Below are 23,932 nucleotides of genomic sequence, written 5' to 3'. Positions count from 1 at the left end.
CTGTCCATGGGATTCTCCAGCCAAGAGTACTGGAGTGGGTTGCCATTGCCTTCTCCACATGAACAGACATGAAAGAACTTTAAATGCATATTACCAAGCAAAAGAAGCCAAACTGAAAGGACTACTTACTGTATGATTCCAACTATATGACATTCTGGAAAAGCAAAATCATGAAGAAAGTAAAAGGATCAGTGGTTCCTGGAAGTCATTGAAGAGGGAGGGATATAAAGAGCAGAGAGGATTTTTAGAGCGGTGAAACTATTCTGTATAATGCTACAATGCTAGATACATGTCACCATGCATTTGTCAAAACCCACAGAATGTACAGCACCAAGAGTGAACCCTATAATAAACTATGGACTTTGGGTGATAATGCTGTGTCAGTGTAGGTTCACAGAGTATAACAAATGTATCACTCTGGTGCGGGGATGTTGACAGTGGTGGAGGCTGTGTGTGCTAGACAGAGGATATGAGAACTCTCTGTTCTTTCACTCCATTTCGCTGTGAACCTAAAAGTGCTCTAAAAATTAAGCTTATTCATCAAAAAATCCTTCTCTTTTAGGGATACATAATAAAATATTTACGGATAAGATGTTATGCAATCTGTGATCTGCATCAAAACAAAATGTTGGAGAGAAGTGGGTAGGGTATAAAAGAAAGAGGACTGAGAATTGAGCTGACAGTAGAAACGAGGTGAAGGGTATGTGGGGGTTTATTATGCTGCTCCCCATCTTTGTCTATGTTTGAACATCTTCAGTATTATTAAGACAAACGGGACATATCTACAATTTCTTTGGACTTCTACTTTGGTGAAAATAGAGGAATAAGGTGGGATGATGAGGGAAAGCAGATAGCCTGGAGCTTAGAAGTATGATCTGTCACTGGACAAGGTCTAGACTAGAGAAGGCAGGGAGGAAGACATAGGGCAAAGGACAGTATAGGAGATGGAAAGGGAGGGAAGAACAGGAAAGGAATGTGGACTCACTGCCTTCCCCTCACTTTCTCTCTTCCCCTTTTCCTCACTCACTCCTTACCTTTCCTCTCTGTAGGTGAAAAATCATATGGGGAACTTAACAGTGAACATTTCAGGCACCAATCCATGAAATTTCAATTCAGTCAGCATGGCCTTAGAATCTACATTTCAACACATGCTGTAGGAGATTGGATGGGTATCTGAACCTCCCTTGAGCCCCAATACCTGGCTTCTGTGAGCAGCATGTTATTTCTGTCACTAACCTTTACTCTGCCAAACTGGAGACCAAATCACTCTGCCTTTCAAAGCCTCTGTGACAGTGGTCCACTGTTTCAAAGCAGGAAAAAATAAAGGGGATGACAAATTATGCAAAAAGTTGTTTATTGATTTCCTTTAATGTATGTGTGGAAACATGCAAATGCAAAAGGTCTCCTGAGTGGGAAAAAGAAATTCATTAGCCTGCTCTGACTTGAAAGACATATCCTTTAAGACCTTCTAACTCTTTGTGCTAATGTTCTCTGATTTTATATTCACTGAACAACCTTTTGTTGTTTAATGGAATTCTACTAAGAATTAAAAAACAAAAACACTTACCAGTTGCCTCAAGTGATATGGTCCTCTTGATAGTTCTACCTTTCATCATCAATTTTAATCAACTGTCCTTTTGCTTCCCAGGTTTCCTGAAAGCCTATATTCAGAAGATGTGATTACCCATCAGCAAACTAATAAATTCAATCTTTAGTACTGGGAAAGGTAACAAATCAGGCCGCAGAACTGAGCTGGAACTGAGCACAGGGCTGTTGTCACACATTAGGGGTAACTCAACAACTCCCTTACCCACACGTTCTTGGCCACATCCCTCCAACTAGGGAAAGAATTTTAAACTATAACAAAGTAATCAGGATGCAGCCTTACTTACCTAGAGTCCAGTGCCTGCTCAAGCACAGCAGTCTTGAGATGGTGGGACCAGCCAAGCTGGAAGAGCAGTTCTGAAGCAAATAAGGCAGTCTGTCCTTGGCCCCTGATTCTGCCAGGGACATGCCCATGGACTGATGTGCTGTCCTCTGCCTCCTCTGATATAAGGAGGAGACAGCAAAGAACTACAGCGACTGGAGCCCACACTATCCCACAGAACAAACTGTGACTAGTCAGACTCAGTTGTTCGGTTCAAAACATCCTCCCTCCTTGACCGCCCCCCCCCCCCCCCACCACACCCCATCAAGGAAGATCGGAAGAAAAGGAGGCAAAGGCCTAAAGCCCTCTAGATGCCTTTCTGTTCCCACTTGTAACCTATGTGGTACAGAATTGTTCTTTGAACCATAACTAGCCAGGGGCCTGCTGGCATTCATTCAGGCTTATCTCTAGCTGACATTTCCTGGCTCCCAAGAGGTTAGAAAGAAAGTCTCTTCTTGTCCCCTCAAAGACCTCGCTGAGGCATAGGCTGCTATGGGGACACGGGGTGGCCAGAGGTGAGGCAGGCAAGAACCCATGATGCCTCACAGAAAAGCCTAAGTGCAAATCCTCAGCAGTGACCTTGGCCAGGGCAAGGGAACTGACTGAACCCTCTCCCTGCTTCCCTCAAAAGCTGCTACTAAGTCGCTTCAGTCGTGTCCGACTCTGTGCGAGGGACAAAGTGAGCATCTGGGCCGAGGAGACCAAGAGGGAAAGTCTTGATATGGAAACTGGCTCACGTCAGCTACGAAAAATACACAGTATGCTTATGGGCACTACTCAAGCAGGGATTACTTAAAAAAGAGTAGGAAGAGGGGTCTGTCACCTGGTTCAGAGGATATGAGTCGGGGTCTGAAGAGGGACGGGGAAGAGGGGCAAATACCAGTGAGGGTCAAGCTGGTGCACCAACGGGCCCAGGTGAGTGAGGAGACAGATTGTGAACAGGTCATGGGGTTACCCAGATAATTGAGGCCCATGCGTCAACGGGAGGCAGGTGGGCAGAAGGCCAGAAACAAAAAGGAAGAGCCCGGGAACGGGGAAAGAGAGAAGAGGCGGTCATAGCCCAGAGCCCGGCGAAGTCGAGGTCTTCTGGGGAGAGAGGTCGGTGGCGGTAGTTGCAAAATCTTTGTGATGAGAGACGCTGAGCAAGACAAGGCCGGTAGCTTCTCGCTGAATCAGCGCCCCGCCCACAAAGTCCTTAAAGCCCCGCCCCAAGCGCCTCGCGCATCCCGGGCGCTGAGTTCCGTTTCGTCGCGCGGCCCTATAGTTCCGGCTGCTGCGAGCGGGCGGAAAGTTTTTGCGGACGGACTGGGTCGGTGATGGGCACGGGGTCCGTGGAGGAGGCCGGGGTGCCTAGGCTGCTTTTGATTGTTTGTTAGCGCTGCAGGAGAAGGGGTCCGCGGCGGGGAACAGCGCGGGGCCAACGCCCGGCTTTTCTGCTGCCTGGGTGCCAGTTCTGCGCCTCTCTTCGTTGTGCGGCGCTGGAGCTCCGCACAAGCACACCATTTCGGCCCCCTGCCCCAGGCCCCCTTCGCCTACTCTTCTCATAAGAAAGACTTCTAGATCTCAAAAATTTTTGAGTGATTTTTAAGGTAAAAACACAACCCCAAGCAGACGCGATCCAAATCCAGGAGTTCTGTATTTCCAGGTTGGCACTGGAGAGGTGAAGTTCTAACTGAAAAAGGTGGAGGGACTCAACCGGGCAAGGGATGCCAGGCCAACAGAGAAACTTAAGAGTGGGTTAGTGGATCCCTAGAAATTCGAGTGGAATCACGCCTTAAGAGCGGTAAGAATCAGTTCTTTATGAATAAGCTAATTGTCTCCTTCTGGTAAGAATTAAAAATATGTAGCTGATGGAGATGGCCACATCAAGGGGCTAAGAGCTTTTCTCAAGAATAGACTGTTCTGGAGAAAAGAAGGCTACCAGTTGTCTTAAGCATCGTTTGTAAACAGTACTTATGACAAGTGTGGGGGTGGGGTGAAAGGTAAGAATCAACCCAAGAGAGACATAACGTGTTTTCACAGAATTACTGGACTTTGTGGGGAGGGATTTTTTTCCTTTTAATCAGGCCTAGGCTGCTTGAGTGAACCATTCTTCAAGAATATTCACTTCAGTCTTTTACTCCTGTGCTTACAACCTGAGTTCTGAATTGATTTCCTATGACTCTGCTATTGTTAAGGAGGTATGTTTGGGGGTGGACACACGCGCATCAGTCGGAAGAGCCAGCTCCAGAGGTGCCTTCCTAGAGGGCAAGACTGTAGACTGTGGTCACCCATTACAGCAGATTTCATGAGCTGGATGGAAACGCTTTCTTATATATGATCTAAATCTGTGTCCCCTGATTCTCATTCTCCTAAGAGATGAGGTCAGTACTGCTCACCCCCAACTTTCATTAACTTTCATAAAGGCCTCTATGCTTGAGTGGGAATACCATAGGAGGTGGATAAACTCTGTGTAGGCAGAGGCCTAGGAGTTCCTGATACCTCTGCGTGAAGGAGGAGAGGAGGAAGTGTGTTTCTGGTGTGCAGAGTTAAAAATTGTAATGTGTTTTGCCAAAAATTAATGTTATAGCTGGTGCTGAGAGGTAGTTCACTAGTAATTATCAAGTTTTGTCAAGTACATACAATGTGGCAATTGTGGGAAAGTCTTTTGTTCCTCTTTTTTTTTGCCACACTGCCTGTGGAATCTTAATTCCCGGCCCAGAGATAGAACCCACGTCCCCTGCAATGGAAGCCGGGAGTCTTAACCACTGGACCACCAGGGAGGTTCTGATGTGATAGGTTCTTCAGAGACACTGATGGGCAAGAACTCACACTGCCCCTGCTCCTGTTGAGCTTGTGGTCTAATGTAGTGTAGTTGAACCAGGATTGCACAGAACCTCACTTTTTGAACAACACAGCTGAGATCCAAAAAGGGTCTGGGAAGATGAGTAGATGAAATAGTACTAAGTTGATAAGCCTCAGTGCATGCATTTGACTCTCGAAGAAACTCTCTGAGCCTGTTAACTTTGGACACAGTTTTAACAAGCTGGATTACCTGGCTTTCTAGCTCATAGTCGCCAAAAGCCCAAAATTGAAAAGAAGGATGATTACAGAGACAAGTAGAATGCAAACTGAGGGTCCAAAAATTGGTTATGAAGAGGAGGCATCAAAACACAACAGCCTAGGTCCCTTGAGTAAAAGGCAATGTTTCTGGGTTTGTTCTACATAATACTTGTTCCATGGGACCTTAACTGATGATCAGAGAAGGATTAAATGGGAAATAGAGAGTTAGCAACTTAAACTGAATTCTTTGCTGTAGAGTTTCTGTGTCTTTTGTGTTTATTTTTGGCTGTGCTAGGTCTTTGTTACTGTGTGGGCTTTTTTCTAGTTGCAGCAAGTGGGAGCCCCTCTTTGTTGCAGTGCCAGGGCTTCTCATCGTGGTGGCTTCTCTTGTTGCAGAGCAAGACTCTGGGGCACACGGGCTTCAGTAGTTGTGGTTCCTGGCTTTAGGGCACAGGCTCAATAGTTGTAGCACACGGGCTTAGTTGCTCCGTGTTGTGTGGGATCTGCCCAGACCAGAGCTTGCACCCATGTCTCCCACTTTGGCAGGTGCATTCTTTACCACTGAGCCACCAGGGAAGCCGTCAGTGTCTTTAGTAAGATCTGAACTCATTTGTCTTGGAACATCCGTCCAGGAGAGTGTTTTGCAGCACACACTTGGAAGAATGATAGTGTAAATTAAAACATCAGGGCAGCAATGTGCTGGGCAGTATTAATGTTTATAGTTGTGTTGAATGCATGAGGCATTACTGTATTTGAAACATATCTAGGCCATTATGTGGTAAAAAGGCTTTTCCTACTTAACCTGAGCCCCTGATCCCCCTTTATAACATTGTTTCTGTGACCCCTAATGTCCTGAATTCCCAACAGCCTTTTTACAAATAGAATTTGAGAATATCACATATTTGCAGTTGGACACTGTACTAAAACATGCAGTGTTTTGAAGTAAGTTCCAAAAAGAACTTAAGTGAACATTAAATTTCTAACTTATTTATGTCCATCTTGAGACTTCTGTAATTGAATATACGCAGTATGATTTTTATGAAGTTGTAATCAGTATATACATATAGTCCTATGACCTGCTTTTCTCAGTTGCTGATACTTTATATAAATACTTCTGATATTGATGTGTGTCATTTATTTATAACTATATGATATTTCACTGTGTGACTAGACTATAGTTTTCTTAATAATAGAATAGCAGCAGCAAGAGCAGGTCTATATATCTGTAAACTTTTTTATTTCTGAGTACAGAAATGTTTTCTTCATACTGATTCTCAATTCATAATTTTAAAGAGCTTTTTGTTTTCTCTTTTTCCATTTTGACTTTCACACAGTTTCATGAGATAATGCCAGCTGTCATACATATCCTTTTGTATTATTATTTATTTTATTTATTTGTGGCTGTCCTGGGTCTTTGTTGCAGTACACAGGCTTTCTCTAGTTGCAGTGGGCTCAGCAGTTGCAGCTCAATAGTTGCAGTGCTTGGGCTTAGTCACCCCTGGGCATGTGGAATCTTCCCAGACCAGGGATCAAACCTATGTCCCCCTGCATTGGCAGGAGGCTTCTTTAACACTAGAACCACCAGGGAAGCCCCTTGTCATACATATTCTTTAAGTTTGTTCTTTTCCTTCATATTTAAAACACCGTTGCTGATGTGTCTATAATGAGTACTGCTGAGGCAATTGGTTGCTTCTGCCATGCTTAATGATTTCCTGCTTTGTCTAGTTTGGACTATAACTTTACTAGCCCTTTCACTGTATATTTTGCATTCAGTTTTTTTAATGAGGACATCAAGCAACGAGATAATTCAGCAAACTCTTGCCCAAATACTGCTGTATTGAGTAGGATAGTGATGGTGCCCCCAAAAATGGTTGATTGTCAAAAAACACCACAAGACAACTAGAAATGTTCTAGAAATGTTGTTTAGTAAATTAAGTGTTGGAGAGGTCATGTAGGAATGTTTGTTATTTTAAGTTGTATGACATTTGAAAATCTTCAACTCAGGGGCTACTTGAATTTAATATTTTGTTTTATTTTATTTTTACTAGAGGTAACTTAAGATGATCCTTGATTTATAGCCATTTAGTGGGTGATTCTGGGAGTGGTCCTCATACAGAGGACCTAGATCAGCAAAGCTGCTTGCTTCCCTCTGATGCCCTGCAGATTTGCCCTTACCTCAACTTGATGGGGTTTGCCTTCACTTATTTCTAGCAAGTTTGGTTAAAATTATGATGAAAAGTAAAGAATCTGCCTGCAACATCGGAGACCCAGGTTCGATCCCTGTATTGGGAAGATCCCCTGGAGAAGGGAATGGCAACCCACTCCAGATTATTGCCTGGAGAATTCCATGGACAGAGGAGCCTGACAGGTCTACAAAGTTGCAAATAGTCAGACATGACTGAGCAAATAACACACACACACGCGCGCGATGAAAAAAACGCATTTTTTTCCATGACATGAAAGACCTAATCATGTTTGTTTTCTGCAGCATTTCTCTATAGCTTTCTGTCTGCATTCGGATTGGGAATACTGGGATCGCTTTCATCATGCCTACAGTGGTGGTAATGGACGTATCTCTTTCCATGACCCGACCTGTGTCTGTCGAGGGGTCCGAGGAATATCAGCGCAAGCACCTGGCAGCCCATGGTTTGACAATGCTGTTTGAGCACATGGCCACAAATTACAAGCTTGAGTTTACAGCTCTGGTGGTTTTTTCATCCCTGTGGGAGTTGATGGTTCCCTTCACAAGAGATTATAACACCCTACAGGTACTAAAAGGAATGAGTTATTGTATGTACAGGGCCCAAATTTATAGGAAGGAAAGCAGTGTTATCATACTGCACTGAATATTTATAACTGGAATTGCTTAATGATAAGTCTCTGAGTATACTATTCTGAATATAACTATAAAACAAGGATTATAACCAGTAGGTTATAATCAGCCTTTGGTAGAGCTCTGAGTTAGAGCTGTGAGTTGTTGCCGTAGCCACCTCTCTTGCTTTTCTGAAATTCTTTGTGGGAGAATTGTTCCCTAAGTTTCGGGATCTTTAGGTTCAACACTACTATTTTCTACTTTTCTATAAACTTGAGCTGAAAAATAGCCCTTCCTTACAAAAGCCTTCATTCTAGAGTAATTCAGGAGTATATTTCCTCCCCAACAAATAGCCTTTGATTTACAGATGCCAAGAAATCCTCATTTTAAAACTGATTGACCAGTGTTATCTTCCAAAGGTTTGTCTATGATATGCCAAAGAATTTACTTTCTGGCAGTATCTCTAAATTATTAATATTTCCAACAATGCCTTGCGCAGTTCCTTGCAGATAGGGAACAGCAGTCAGTGTTTGTGAAATTAAAATGAACAATTTAATAATTGCTAGGCAGTTTAGAAATTCAGGATCAGTGTAGTTTGCTTTTTAAATATAAGTAATAAAATTTTGTTAAATCACTTATTATCTCACTTTTTTAAAAAGTGACTCAAAGTTGTTTTTTTTTTAATTGCACCAGATTTCTTATAAGTAAGCAAACTAAGGACCTTGGATGTTTAGTAGTTTGAAATGTAAAGAATTGCTATATAGATAGTGCAGAGTGATGATTAAAACCAGGAGTCTTAGAGTCTGACTGACTGGGTTCAAATCTAGATTCTGCCACTTGGGCATAAGACCAAAATTACCTAATCATTTTGTACCTTAGTTTCCTTACTTTAAAAATAGGTTAATCATCTACACCTTACAGGATGTTATCATGATTAAATTCATGTAAAATGCCTAAGGTGGTGATAGTATTCAGTAAATTTTGCATTATTTTTGTGGATGTGCTTAAACATTTTTCATTTTAACTATTCTGTCAAGATCATTCAGAAAAATACAAACTTGATGGGCTATTCAGTCTCACCCAATGAGAGAACAAAATAAAGGGAAGCTCTTTTTTATCACCCTTTACAGTTGAAGAAGTCTGTTTTACCAATTTTCTTTAAGAAAGTGTACTTCGGGCTCTCGGAAATGCAAGGTCCCCTGTGTGACATTCATGCTTTGAACAGTTTATGTTTTTTTCTAGTAACAAATGAAAACAATAAAGAATAATGAAAAATTTTATCTTTCATTCAATCAGGAAGCACTAAGTAATATGGATGATTATGATAAAACCTGCTTGGAGTCTGCGTTAGTTGGTGTTTGCAATATCGTTCAGCAAGAATGGGGTGGTGCAATTCCTTGTCAGGTAAAAGATTAATTCTTTTTCTTTGCCCTAAGTTAAAAGCATTAACCACTGAGTGCTTCAGTTTTCTTCAGGCTCTAACACAGCATGCATTGTAATTCCCACAAACTATCTCATATGCCATTGGTATCTTTTAAAAGAAGACACCAAATCAACACCAGTATACTCAGAAAGCAGCACAATTATGTGTTAAGGAAAGCATCTTCCAAGTAAATTGACTTATTGAAAGCTGGTATTATTTGTATAAAATACAGAGGCTCACACTGGAATTTTAGAACACTCTCTGAAAGGGATGATTATAATTCAGAGCGATAGAATTGTAAACATCTGTACAATATAGTCTGTCTGCGTTATTCCAGTGTAGCATTTATTCAGCACACTTTTAACCTTCTCAACTATTGACTCGTCTAAAAAGTGAGGTGTATCAATGTCATAGGATCGGTTGCCCTTTCCTTCGAGTCCACAATAGGTCTACATTAGCATCAAATCAGAGCAGACTTGTAGCAATTGAGCGTTTGCCATAAAGAGGTACTTTGAGAAGTGGTTTATTTTAAAGAAGAAAACAGTAAAGTTGCTACAGGGAAAATCATAATAGTCTACAACAGGAGTCAGGAAACTTTCTGTGTTTTAGCCTTTGCAGGTCTGTGGCAGCTCCTCAGCTCTGTTGTAGCATAGAAACAGCCATAGATATTAAGTAAATAAATGAGTGTGGCTCTGTTCCAGTAAACTTTGCATATAGAAATAGTCAGTGGACCATAGTATATGATTTTTTACTATAGGGTCAAATACAGAATTCCTCAGTAGTGTCAGTAGCATCAGTGATATTTGGTTTTTAAATAAATATAAGATTGTAGCTGCCTACAATCTACAATCTACCCGAATCCACAATTGGAAAGATTAGGGGTTGACCTAAGTAAAGCATGAAGGAATATGAGAAGCGATGGAACTGTTCTGTATCTTGATTGTAAAAGTGGTTACATCGCTGAATGCACTTGTTGGAACTTATAGAACTATATACAGATAAGGGTGAGTTTTATTGCATGTAAATTGTATCTCAGTAAACCCAGCTTTGTTTTTTCTTAAGCTTTTTTCTCTTTTCTTACCGTAAAACCATCCTATTGATAGAGTATGAAGTCGTGAGTTGGTGAAGACCCTGAGCTACTACAGTAAGGTTAAAAATCAGATCACTTTAGTGGACACTTGCTAAAAAATACGTTTTATTTCTTTTCAGAAACTAAAATCTTTGGCACCTTACTTCATAAACATTATTTGGTACATTACAGACTATCTAATTTCCTAACTATAATGAAAAGTAAAGTTTTGTTGTTAATACCCTCCAAACAGAAAGCTAGCAGATAACACAGTTTCATTTACTACTTCTTCAGTGTTTGAAGAAACTCAGAAAGTATGTAAGAGCCAGACCTTGTGCACCATGCAGACTTGTGCCTTTTAATGTTTTCTTCTTCCTTTGCAAAAAGGAAGAATCTGAATTTGAGATACACTGTACCCTGAGGGCAAGGAGCTGGGTCTGGATCCACTTAGACTTGCTTGGTGGGTTTTGGGGTGAACCAGGTCCAAAACACAGTGGAAGTTATTAGTGATTGTTTTTATAATCAGTTACTATCAGATGGATTTGTTTTAATATGGAATATTTTTAGCCAGTTTTTTAGAAAGCTGGACTATGTCTTCATTAGCTGAGTAAATCTGTTTCATTTGGACATTACAAAAAATATTTCACTATCACATAGCATCTGAAAAGGCTAGTGGCAGAAGTAAATCATTAGATAGCAGCTGTTGGTACCTGGAAGAGGGATATGCCTTGCCTGCCTTCCCAAGAGATGACATCTCTCCAGGGGACCTCTAATAAGCATTCTTGGGCTTTAGAAGTAAGTGCCAGTCTTGACCTGCTTTCCAGGTGGTAAAGAATCCTCCTGCCAATGAAGAAGACCTGGGTTCGATCCCTGGGTGGGGAAGATCCCCTGGAGGAGAAAATGGCAACTCACTTCAGTATTCTTGCCTGGAGAATCCCATGGACAGGGGAGCTTGGCAGGCCACAGTCTTTGGTGTCATAAAGAGTCAGACATAAGTGAATACACGTGTGTGCACATGTGAATCTTGGCATTTCACATGGTACAACCACCTAATACTGCCTTACTGGCCTGTTATTGTCAAGTTACTAGACTAGGTTAGGGAGCAAAAATAATCCTCCTCTGGATTGCTTGCGAAGTCCACCCTGCACAGGATCACTTGGAAGCAATGAGAAAAATGAAAATGATCTGTAACTAACCTCTATTGTTAGTATGTTTTGAAGTCTTTTAAACATTATAGGTTGATTAAGAATGCATTTCAGGACTTCCCAGGTGGTGCAGTTGGTGAAGAATCCACCTGCCAGTGTAGGAGACATAAGAGATGTGGGTTCAATCCCTAGGTTTGAAAGATCCCCTGGAAGAGGGAATGGCAACCCACTCCAGTGTTCTTGCCTGGAAAATTGCATGGACAGAGGAACCTGGCACGTTACAGTCCATGGGGTCACAAGAGTCTAACACAACTGAGCGCACATACACACTGGTAGTACAGTGGATAAGAATTCGCCTGCCAGTGCAGGGGACGCAGGTTCAATCCCTGGTCTGGGAACATCCCACGTGCCATTGAGCAACCAGACCCATGTGCCGCAACTACTGAAGCACTCACACCTAGAACCTGTGCTCTGCAACAAGAGAAGCCCCTGCTCACCACAACTAGAGAAAGCCCGCACAGCAACAAAGACCCAGCACAGCCAATAAATAGATAGTTTTTAAATAGTGCATTTTAAAAGTCATGTCTATATATGGTAAATAAATACATGTTTAAAGGAGTTGTCATTTTAGTTGACCAGGGGTAGATAAAGTTTGTCGTCTTTGAAAATAAAGTATCCTGAATCAGTCTTCAGACCTCTGTGCTGATACCTCCTAGGGACACACGTAAATCCTTATGCCATTTTTGACAGCAGCGCCTTAGGTGCCAACTCCTCGTCTGAGAAGTAGGAGTCTAGTTTTAATACAGTTAAGTAAGAATTGGTTATGAGTGGTTTTGTCCTTTTTTTAAGTGTTCACAGATAGGTGCTTTTCTTTAAAGGTTTGACTAGGTAAAATACAGTAAAATGCGTAGATCTTAAGTGTACAGTTTATTGATTTTTAACAAATGTATACACCTATGTAACTGCTGTTCCAGTTAAGCTATAGAACATTTCCATTAGCCTACAGTTTCCTCATGCCCCTTCCTACCCAGTATCTCCCTACATTCCCTATTTGATTTATCTTAGTTTTGTTTTACCTGTTCTAGAACTTCACATATATATATGTATAGAATCATACAATGTGTCTGTCATCTTTCACTTGACAAAATGTTATTGAGATTTATTCACATCTTTGCTTGTATCCCTGCAGAGGTACATTTTTCAGTGCAAATGTAATTCGGGAGAAATGCAAACATTGCCGAATGAGACTGCCTTAAATAAATATGTTATTTCATGGACAAAGCTCCTCTCACTCTTTGCAAACAGGTTGTTCTGGTGACAGATGGCTGTCTTGGCATCGGTAGAGGGTCTCTGCGGCACTCCTTGGCTACTCACAACCAACGCAGTGAGAGCAACAGGTTTCCGCTACCTTTTCCTTTTCCATCTAAGTTGTACATCATGTGCATGGCGAATCTGGAGGAGGTAATGCTTTGTACTAAGTTCTTTTTAGTTTGATTAGATATGTTTTGGGACTCAGTTTAATTTTTAATGCATTCCACTAATATTGCATTACGTATACAGGCATGCCTCAGAGATATTGCAGGATGTTCCAGACCACCACCACGAAGTGGGAATTGCATTGAAGCGGGAATCACAATAAAGCAATTTGCATTAATTTCTTGTTTTCCCAGTGCATATAAAAGTTCTGTTTATACTTTATTGTAATCTGTCAAGTGTACAATAGCATTAAGTCTAAAAAAAAATCTACATACTTTATTTTAAAAATATTTTATTGCCAAAGAATGCTAACTATCATCTGAGCCTTCAGCGAGTTGTAATCTTTTTGCTTGTGGAGGGTTTGAAATATTGGGAGAATTACCAGAATGTGACATAGAGACAAAGTGAGTAAATGCTGTTGGAAGGATGGGGCCAATAAAATAACTTGACACCGGTTTGCCACAAACCTTCAATTTGTTTAAAAAAAAAAGGCAGTATCTGCGAAGCTCAATAAATGAGGTATGCCTGTACTATCACATCGACCTGCATTGTTTCAGCTGAGACTGATTACTAATTATATTTGAAAAGACTTTCTGTCCCAAATGCTCTCTGAAAGCACAGTGTTGCCCCATCTCAAGAGACATAGCAGGAGTTGTTATCCATCCTACTTCCCACAAAGATCCTTCGCATGCTGAAGAGTCAAAATGTTCTTTTTGGGATTCATTGTTTCCCTCAGTTAGGAATTCTTAACATCCATTAAGCTAGGAATGTGGACAAGTATGCTTTTTTTTTGTAAAGTAACATTATTCTGATGAATGTTTTATTAAACTCCACTTCCTGGTTTTCCCATTTAGTTTGGAAAGTTATTTAATTTTTCTTCATCTCAGTTTTTCTATCTGTAAAATGTAGATAATGATGGCTTTTACTAAAAGATGTTAGAAATATTTGGAATGGAAGCTGGTCTGTGAATACTAGCTGCAGTCACCTCTGAATCATTGCAAAGCTACTTGAAATGAAATAGCTCTACTGGTATAATTTTCTATAACATTGCTTTTTGGTAATTTTGAGTCAAACTTGTTTTCCTTCTCACATTGAGTAAAAAAAAAAATCATCTCCCTTATGTGACCTTGGTGTGTTGATAATAATGTCTCATTTTATGCCACTTTAAAAGGGTTGTTTTGCTTTCTAGCTTCAGAGCACTGATTCCTTGGATTGCCTTGAACGTCTTATAGATTTAAACAATGGTGAAGGGCAGATTTTTACTATTGATGGTCCCCTGTGCTTGAAAAATGTACAGTCTATGTTTGGGTGAGTATACACATTGAACTTTTTTGCCTTCTTACAATCTATTATTATAATTTGATAGCAAACAATAATATCTCGTTTACTATTTCTAATTGTGTCATTTCATTTTCCCAAGTTGCACATTTTTTCAGATACTATGACTGATAGTAGTGACTTGCAAAAGTTTACTCCCTTTTAAATTAAGCATATCTAAATCTATAATGCCTATAGGTACCGACTTCCTTACATTGACAGCAATTTCAAAGATGAACTTGCTTTTGGGCTTTTCAAAACTGAAATCTCCTCACCAAAAATATCAGATTTTGTTCTGTTTCACGAATAGTCAGATCATAGCTTTGGAATAAACTTGAAGGGAAAACAAAGTTAACATCTTTAAAAAATTTACTTGGAAAAAAGTATGTGTGTCACACTACTCTTCCTATAACAAATCATCATCATATTCTAGAAAGCTGATAGATCTGGCATATACGCCTTTCCACGCTGTTCTCAAGTGCGGCCACCTAACTGCTGACGTGCAAGTCTTCCCCAGGCCAGAACCTTTTGTAATAGATGAGGAAATTGATCCTATCCCTAAAGTCATTAATACAGGTAACTTTTTTTTTTTTAAACTTCCTCCCTAGTTCTTCTGTTATCCTTACTTTCTTCTAACTTCTGATTTTCTTCTCCTCTCTCCAGGAGGTCTGTAGAGAAATATATACTCAGTATACTTTGGATGGGAGGATGCATTGCCTAAGGGTTGGCAGATGAGTGGTCTTCCATGGGGACGTCATGAATTAATCTCCAGTCCTAGATGATTATAACCACTAGAGATTGGAAATCAGAGCCAAATTCACTAGGATTGAAATCCTTGAGGTGGTTCTTTAATAGAGATAGTAAGACTGACTTGAAAGGCGTGGAGAGAAGCATGGAAAGCTTTGTAGAAGCTTGAAAGTGAAGTCGCTCAGTCATGTCTGACTCTTTGCAACCCCATGGACTATAGCCTACCAGGCTCCTCCGTCCATGGGATTCTCCAGGCAAGAATACTGGAGTGGGTTGCCATTTCCTTCTCCAAGGGGATCTTCCCGACCCAGGGATCGAACCTGGGTCTCCCACATTGGAGGCAGATGCTTTAACCTCTGAGCCACCAGAGGCTGACTAGCATCATTATTAAGGTCATGTATGAAGAGCTAGCTTTTAGGCTTATCTGTGTGAGTCTTCCTCTGTGACCCTGGACAAGTCACTTCCTCTAGTTCTTATTGGCTGGGTGAGTGGAGTCTCTCAGGTCTCAGCTCTGATATACTGTACCCCTGTAATCCTGCTGCTTGTATTATGTCTAAAAGAAAGCAAAGTATATGACTTCTACCTGGCTCATTTTGCCGGTGCTATACTTAGGTTAGATTGGCAAAGCCAAGAATCTAAAGTAACTAGGGTGGTAGAGAAGAGAATTGTCTGATATTGGCAGGTGGACTTCTTGAGTGGTGGGAACATGTTGAACCATCAACTATTTTAGCCACCATATCTCCCTCTGCGCCTGGCATACTGTCTCATGCTCAGTAGACATTCACCAGGTAGCTGTTCAGTCACCAAATGATTAAATACAACTGGAGATTCATTTCATTCTTAAATGTAGAGATTTTAAGGAGTTTTTGAGGGAAAGGCTGTGCACAAACTCTTCTATTTTCTGGGCCTTTATTTTCTGTACCCGGCTGTCTGAAAGTAGGGCATCCATCTCTTTCTTTGCAACTAGATAGCAATGTGCCAAATGTTTTGTTGCCTTCAAACTAGTTAGACTCCCATCTTTTTTTTGATGAGTAACTTTGAATAGATCTTTTCTTTCAAGAAGCACTTTACTTTCTATGTATCAGATTTCATAAGCAGTGTTTAGGTAGGGAAATCAAATACAATGACTAAGAAGGTTATTGGAAATTTCTCTGAATGGCTCTAATACTTTGCATTTTAAGTCACTAAGAAAATAAGGATAATTGGTTTTTATTGAATGGACTACGTTATATAAACTTTAGTCCAGGATTTTTGTTAAAGCTTATATTTAAACCACTTTAAAACATAGGCCTTTTTCTACTCAAATGAAAAAATATATATAACTGCTTATGCTAATTCATTTGTTAATCAGCTAAAGAAGGTAATGACACCAAAAGTCCAGAGAATCAGATTTTCTGATTATTCAATATAAGAAGTATGGACTCACCATGATCCTGACTTTTTTAAAAAATTTTTTGAGAATGAGTAAAATATGAAGGCTTCTTCCAATGATATAATAATGAATGACTTTGTTTTTCTTCTTTACAGTTTTTAGTGTTTTCTAAGTTTTTATACTAATATCTATCGGAGAAGGCGATGTCACCCCACTCCAGTACTCTTGCCTGGGAAATCCCATGGACGGAGGAGCCTGGTAGGCTGCAGTCCATGGGGTCACTAAGGGTCGGACACGACTGAGCGACTTCACTTTCACTTTTCACTTTCATGCATTGGAGAAGGAAATGGCAACCCACACCAGTGTTCTTGCCTGGAGAATCCCAGGGACGGCAGAGCCTGGCAGGCTGCCGTCTCTGGGGTCGCACAGAGTCGGACACGACTGAAGTGACTTAGCAGCAGCAGCAGTCATACTAATATCTATATAATCAGAGAGAAACTTTTAGAGTGTACTTTGGGTTTCAACTTTTTTTTTTTTTTTTAACTAATTTTAAATTTTCAAAAAATACTTTTGGTCTTTAATACAGTTTCTATAAAGCAAAGAAATCATTGTCATATATAGACTGCAATCCTGGTTTTGTAGAAAATGTATTTCTTTCTCTCAATTTTATTAGTTTATTTTCTTAGTTACTTGAAATGCAAAGTGCTAGAGTCATTCAGAAAGACTTCTAATAACCTTCCTAGTCATCACATATTTGAATTCCCCAACTAAACACAGTGTTTATGAAATCCAGTACATAGAAAATAATGTACTTTCCCATAAGATGAACTAGTTTTTATTGGCGTATAATTGCTTTACAATGTTGGGTGGGTTTCTGCTGTACAGCAAAGTGAATCAGATATATACAGATATATATGTATATATAAAATATATATAAACACCCCTCTGTTTTAGATTTCCTTTCCATTTAGGTCACCACAGAGCATTGAGTAGAGTTCCCTGTGCTATACAGTAGCTTCTCATTAGTGATCTGTTTTGTGTACAGTTTCAATGTAGGTATATATCAATCCCAGTCTCCCAGTCGTCCCACCACCAATTCCCCCTTTGGTAACCATAAGTTTGTTTTGTACATCTGTGATTCCATTTCTGCTTGCAAGTAAGTTCATCGATGACATTTTTCTAGATTCCGCATATGAGCAACATTATATGATACTTGTCTTTCTCTTTCTGACTTACTTCACTCTGTGTAACAGTCTCTAGGTCCATCCATATTGCTACAGATGGCGTTATTCCACTCCTTTTTATGGCTGAGTGATATTCCATTGCATTTTGGTATCACATCTTCTTTATCCCTTCCTCTGTCAATGGACATTTCCATGTCCTGGCTAAGTAGTGCTGCACTGAACATCAGGGTGCATGCAACCTTTCAAATTGTGGTTTTCTCCAAATATATGCCCAGGATTAGGGTCTCTGGGTCATGTGGTAGCTCTATTTTTAGTTTTTAAGGAACTTCCATACTGTTCTCCATAGAGAACAGTATTGGCTGTACCAATTTACATTCCCACCAACAATGTAGGAGGGTTTCCTTCTTTCCACATCATCTCCAACATTTATTGTTTGTAACAAATTAATTCTATGTTGATTCCTTCTTTTCAGATTTGGAAATAGTGGGATTTATTGATATAGCAGATATTTCAAGTCCTCCAGTTCTGTCCAGACATCTGGTCCTACCTATAGCACTTAACAAAGGTGAGTTCTCTTCTTCTTCCAGTGATAGATATGAAGTATCTTATTATCTAAAGTTATTCTTAAATGTTAGATAGTAGAATAGCCCATTTTAAAGACTTTGGGGGAAAGGAGTATTTACTAGGTTGGATTTTTTAAAAAATGGAATGTTGCCTAATATATTAAAAACGAATTCTGCTGCTTTGTAACTGGAAAGCACTTGACACATAGTTACCATGTGCTGCTTTGTTAAGCTACAGTGGAAGTCCTCTCTAGAGATGAGAATGCTTGCTTAGTTCCTCATCTTGGGCTCTGTCTTTCCCTGTGGGATCATGCTGGGGAAACCAAAGTCGCTCTTAGAAGGTTGCCTGATGAATGTGGAATGTAGCTTTATAACAGGAGAGACTGCACCTGTTCTCTACTGGCGCTTAGCACACAGCACATACTCAGTAAATACTGTTGAATGAATGAATGAATCCAGGCCCTTGTGAGGCCACATTACTTCAGAATATACTTCTCCAGCAACTATAGCTACAGCTCCTGAATTCAGCATCTCTCTGGAGAATGTTAGTCCCTAGCACTTTAAACTTCTCCTTTTCCTGTTTTAGGCTGACCATCTCCTTTATGTTCACCAGCTTTCTCCAAGAAATGTATACAGTCAATCAGGTTTCCCCCTACTGAGTTACGATCACATTCCATTTACTCACGGTCATTTCAGTTGGAGTTTTGGGTATTCCACAGTCGTCCATCACATGGACCAAATCTTCGATATGTTCTCATAGATGACTGGTTGTGATCACTGTGTTCATACTTTAGCTTATTGTTCTTGATATTGATAACAACCAGGTTTCCCTTATTTCTAAGGTCTTGTGGGGATTTTGCACACCCATATAAATTGCCAGGAAAGAAAGTGGGCAAAATAAAGAGTTCATGGGGGAGAACAGTGGAAAGAAAAGTATGGGAAGGTAAAATGGAGCCATGTTGTAAGGGCTGTTGAATATCAAGCCAGGCAGAGTCTTCCTATTGAATTAGAAAGTCTTTGAATCAGCTTGAGTAAACGGATGGTTCCAGAAGGAAGTTACCTGAAGGAAGATGCATTCATCTGTCGGCAGAGTGTATGAGAGAAGCTGGAGTTGGAGAAGCGAGTCAAGAAGCTTGTGGAGTAGTCCCTGCTCTTTGGGGTGTCCCATCCACTTGCTGCCTGAAGGCTGTCAGTTGAGAACACTCTTGACATCTCTGAACCTCTGTTTCTGTTTCAGTGGTGCCTAAAATTCCCAGAGAGCATCTAGCTTAGTATTCTAGTAGAAACTATGGAAAACTGATTTTTTGTGTAACAGTTTTGCTGAAATATAATTCATATACCAAATACTTCACTCATTTAAAGTGTACAATTCAGGAGTATTTAGTGTATTTACAGAGTTATGCAACCATAACCACAGTTTTTGAATCAGAATTTTAGAATTTTCACTACCTCAAAAAGAAACCTTTTAGCTGTCAATCCCTAACCTTCCATCTCTCTTAGCTTCAGGTAACCACTGATATCCTTTCTATCTGTATAGATTTGCTTATTCTGGATGTTTCCTATAAATGGAATTCATATAATATGTGAAAACTGAATTTTATATGGACATAGGAAAACCAGAATATGAGTTTTTCTTCCTTGTTATAATATTCCTTTATAATTCTGTGTACTCTCCTTCCAAGGTTAGAAGCAGCCAAGAGTGCAATTGGAGCTTGGGGCTTTTCTAGCTAATATCAGTCTGACTGGTTTTCTCTCTTTTCACAGAAGGTGATGAGGTGGGTACTGGTATAACTGATGACAATGAAGATGAAAATTCAGCCAATCAGATTGCTGGCAAGATACCCAACTTTTGTGTCCTGCTTCATGGCAGCCTAAAAGTGGAAGGAATGGTGGCGATAGTTCAGTTAGGGTAAGAAACTTTTTTACTGTTTGTTGAGTTAAAGGGAGAATCAATTTACAAAGGGAAGTATTTCCCAGATTTTTCTGAAAGAATAGAAAGGATCTCATCACTCTTTTTCTCTTCCTGCCATATCCTTCCCACCTACTGTCACCATCTATACTTCTCTTTAAAGCATCCACTAGAATAAGTACAGAGTGAGTCTTCTAATTATATTGCCTTTATATTTTTTAGATGATGAGCATTTTTTATTTCCTGTTTTAAATTTATTTATTTTTAATTGGAGGATAATTCATCCACATGAATCACTTATAGGTGTATACATATGTCACCTCCCGAATAAAGTATTTTTTACATTGATTTCTTTTTTTTTTTTTTACTTTTTATTTTGTATTGGAGTAAGCTGATTAACAATGTTGTGATAGGTTCAGGTGAACAGCAGAGGAACTCAACCGTACAAATACATGTATCCACTCTCCCCCAGGAGAAGGCAATGGCACCCCACTCCAGTACTCTTGCCTGGAAAATCCTATGGACAGAGGAGCCTGGTAGGCTGCAGTCCATGGGGTTGCTAAGAGTCGGACACGACTGAGCGACTTCACTTTCACCTTTCACTTTCATGCACTGGAGAAGGAAATGGCAACCCACTCCAGTGTTCTTGCCTGGAGAACCAGTCGGACATGACTGAAGCGACTTAGCAGCAGCAGCAGCACCACCACTCTCCCCCAAACTCCACTCCCATCCAGGCTGCCGTGTAACATTGAGCAGAGTTCCCTGTGCTGTACAGTAGATCTTTATATTGCCTTTATATTATATCTCTTCTCAGTTTTCCTCTTTTCTGTCCTGTCTAGGAAACTTGGAGGCAGTTAAAGCAATGCTGCCAACTTGTTTTAGGATCTTAGACAGTATGCACAGACTTCTCAGCTATAAAATGAAAAAAGATGCTGATAATACTGAACATTTTACCATGTGCCAGATACTCCTCTAGGCACTTTACATATGTTAACTCATTTAATCCCTCATAACACTATCCAAGAGGTATCAGTATTACCCCCTGTTGCCTTAGACGAGGAAACAGACTTAGAGAGCAAAGTCATGGTACTTGCTCAAGGTCACACAGATATTGAATGAAAGAGTCAGGATTTTTATCCATGTGTGTGACTCTATAGCCCATGCTCATAACCACTGTGCTATATTCTTTCTCTATAAGGAATGCCCTTCTAGCTTTGACTTTGGATATAGTCTCAAAATCTGCAGAACCGCCTGCTTCCTTTTCGAGAATACCTGTTTGTTAGAGAAGAAGAGGTGACTGGTCATCCTCTGGCCATCAACTGGGATTGACTGGTAGAGAAGATCAAGAGTTGTTAAGAATACCTGGAGGAAGCATGGCTCCAATTCTGCTTGAGTTAAAATTAGCTAATCCAAAAAGACAAATGCAATTCTTTTCAGATATCGGTGTGCTAGATTCTTGGTATTCAAGTTACTTGTACTAATTCTGAATATAAGAATCACCTGAAGCCCTTTGAGAAGTGTGAACAGAGCTGGGTGATGGCGTTGCACACTATGTTAGAAGGGCTTCTCTGTGTGGTATTTCAGCTCTTACTCCTCACCACACCTGTAGCTATCTGCTGCCCTTGTGATTCTTTTTCTCTTATAAGGCTGTTTTTTATTTCCATATCTACATAACTAAATAGTAATACATATCTCCAAAGAACGCTAATATTAGGGGGCAATAGTATGCATTTGTAGGTTTAGGATTTGGCTTTAATAAGAATAGTGCACCTAATTTCAAAGCTGAAAGCCATGTCTCTTGAGAGAAAAACACAGGGTAGAGTTATTTAGCTTGACAGTCCCAGGCGTAAAGCTGTTCTCACCGTCTGTCTTCTCTCCATCTAGTCCTGAATGGCATGGGATGCTCTACTCTCAAGCTGACAGCAAGAAGAAATCAAACCTCATGATGTCTCTCTTTGAGCCTGGCCCAGAACCTCTCCCATGGCTAGGGAAAATGGTGCAGTTGGGTCCAATTTCAGGTATACCCCAGATCAGACTTTTATTTATCCTGACTTTGTTCTCTCTCTACTGCTCTGAATGGCTCTCTCTGTGAGTCAGAGGGCGCATGATTTCCCGTATGAGTGCCCTGTGGTTCCTGATGCTGGATGTGTCTGTAGACAGCCCCAAAAGAGTGTAACATTTGGACTTTTAACATTACAGCTCAGGGGAAACAAACTTTCCTTAGTGTACTATTTTTAACCCAGGTACCCCTAGACATCCTTAGATAATTTAATCCCATTCCTTCTTGAAACTGTTTCCCATAGTTTTCCTCACATTGCATTCACCTGGTGCTTATCTCTTTCCGTGGCAACTTTTTTCACTTGTCGTCCTGTCTTTTCTTCCCCTTGCCTCACGATTTCCCAGGGTGGTGTTCTTTGCCTTCTACTCTTGGGTTATTATTCTCTCTTGTTTATTTCATCAGCTGTTTTGGCTTCAGACTCTCAACCTATCTCTTAACTCTCATCCTGCTTGATCTCTCCCTGAATCTTGCACCTGTATTTCCAGGTTCCCACTTGGACCTCTCCACCTGGATATTCTGTCACAGTCCTCAGATCAGCATGTTTGTGGCAGAAACCACCATCTCTCCCTCTCTCCCATAAACCATTTCTTCTTCTGATTTTTCTGCTCCTTCTGATTGAGGCCTTTGTACCCCTAGGTACTCAGGCTCCAACTGTAGTGTCTCCCTGAACTTATTTGGGCCCATTTCAATTTTAGGAACATCTACCAAGCAGCCTATTCTGTGCCAGGTCTGCAGGCTAAAAGAGTCAGCAGAAGTTACTCAAAAGACTAGTGGAAAGTGGAATAATAAACCTAAACTGGCATGAGATCACAGTCTGCCTGAAGTAGGGGATGGTCAGCTCTTCCTTGAGGACTTGGGCATATCTCCACAGAGGAGAGAGACCATTACTGAGTTTGAAGAAAAAGAGAAATTTGCTCCAAATAGAGCACCCCTAGAAAAGAAAGAAGCTAGACCACAAAGTGGGAGGGTGGGGGTGGGAAGGCCAGATGGTAGGTTAGAGTTTGGCAGTGGGACAGCAGGCAGGGCAGGCCTCATCTGAGACTTCATTCTACAGATACGGGGAAGCTGCTGAAGGAGAGTAATATGATCAGATGCTTCTGGCTATGATGAGAACAGTGGAGATACCAGTTAGGTGACTATGTATTCTAAGTACTGGTAACTTCTGGAGTTGTGCAGTGTGGCTGAAATCCAAGTGAGAGATAATGAATTTTGCATTTAGAAAACTCTGTGGAGTATGGATTTGAAAAGGTATGGGCATCTTGGCTGTTAGAAGTCTCCTGTAACAGTCCTGGGGATCTCAAGATGAGACGCAGTACAAGGCCAGTGGCTGGGAAAGAGAGGATGTGATCCATGCAAAGATATTTCGAAGGTGGAAGCAGCAGTATTTAGATACAAGGATAAAGGAAACAGAGTTGAGAATGATTCCAGGTTTCTGACGGGCTGCAGGGTGAAAGGTGGTACTAATAATTGAAACAGAATAGTAGATTTGAAAGGACTTCTCTTGTGCATGTTTATGCCTGTGAGATTTAGGTGAAGGTACCTATAGACAATTCCTGTAAGAATCTGGAGTTCAGGAGAGAGGACAGAGTTGAAAATACAATTTTTAGTTATAAACATATTGGTGATCTTTAAAATGGTGAGAATGAGGGAGATTGCTAGGGCAGTAGTTTACAAATTTGAGTTTTGGTATACAAAAGTAAACCTGGAGAACTTGTTTTAAAATTCTGTTTCCTGGTCCCCACTTACAGAGTTTCTGATTCAGTAGGTCTGGATTTAAGATCAAGAACTTGCAGTTTTAATATTACCTAATTGATTACAATCTAGGTCAATAACCACACTTGAAGAAGTCCTGGCCTCAGGAAACGGAGAAGGCAATGGCACCCCACT

At 40.5% G+C, this 23,932-nt stretch overlaps 1 protein-coding gene across 1 annotated transcript in view; it reads left to right on the top strand.

Moving 5' to 3' along the window:
- Positions 1–3,505: 3,505 nt before the first annotated feature.
- INTS14 (integrator complex subunit 14) overlaps positions 3,506–23,932 on the top strand; it is a 32,201-nt gene continuing 11,774 nt past the window's right edge. The window contains exons 1-9 of the mRNA XM_052646742.1: positions 3,506–3,710; positions 7,458–7,737; positions 9,078–9,185; positions 12,724–12,879; positions 14,084–14,202; positions 14,645–14,787; positions 17,987–18,079; positions 19,842–19,986; positions 21,871–22,004. Of these exons, the coding sequence (XP_052502702.1) occupies positions 7,516–7,737; positions 9,078–9,185; positions 12,724–12,879; positions 14,084–14,202; positions 14,645–14,787; positions 17,987–18,079; positions 19,842–19,986; positions 21,871–22,004 (1,120 nt within the window). The 5' untranslated portion in view covers positions 3,506–3,710; positions 7,458–7,515. The remainder of the gene's footprint in view (positions 3,711–7,457; positions 7,738–9,077; positions 9,186–12,723; positions 12,880–14,083; positions 14,203–14,644; positions 14,788–17,986; positions 18,080–19,841; positions 19,987–21,870; positions 22,005–23,932) is intronic.

This window comes from Budorcas taxicolor, chromosome 10 (genome assembly GCF_023091745.1).
Source record: "Budorcas taxicolor isolate Tak-1 chromosome 10, Takin1.1, whole genome shotgun sequence".
In the NCBI taxonomy this organism is placed as follows: Eukaryota; Metazoa; Chordata; class Mammalia; order Artiodactyla; family Bovidae; genus Budorcas; species Budorcas taxicolor.
The sequence above is the reverse complement of the archived record's forward strand: the minus strand, read 5'-3'. Positions and strand labels throughout refer to the sequence as shown.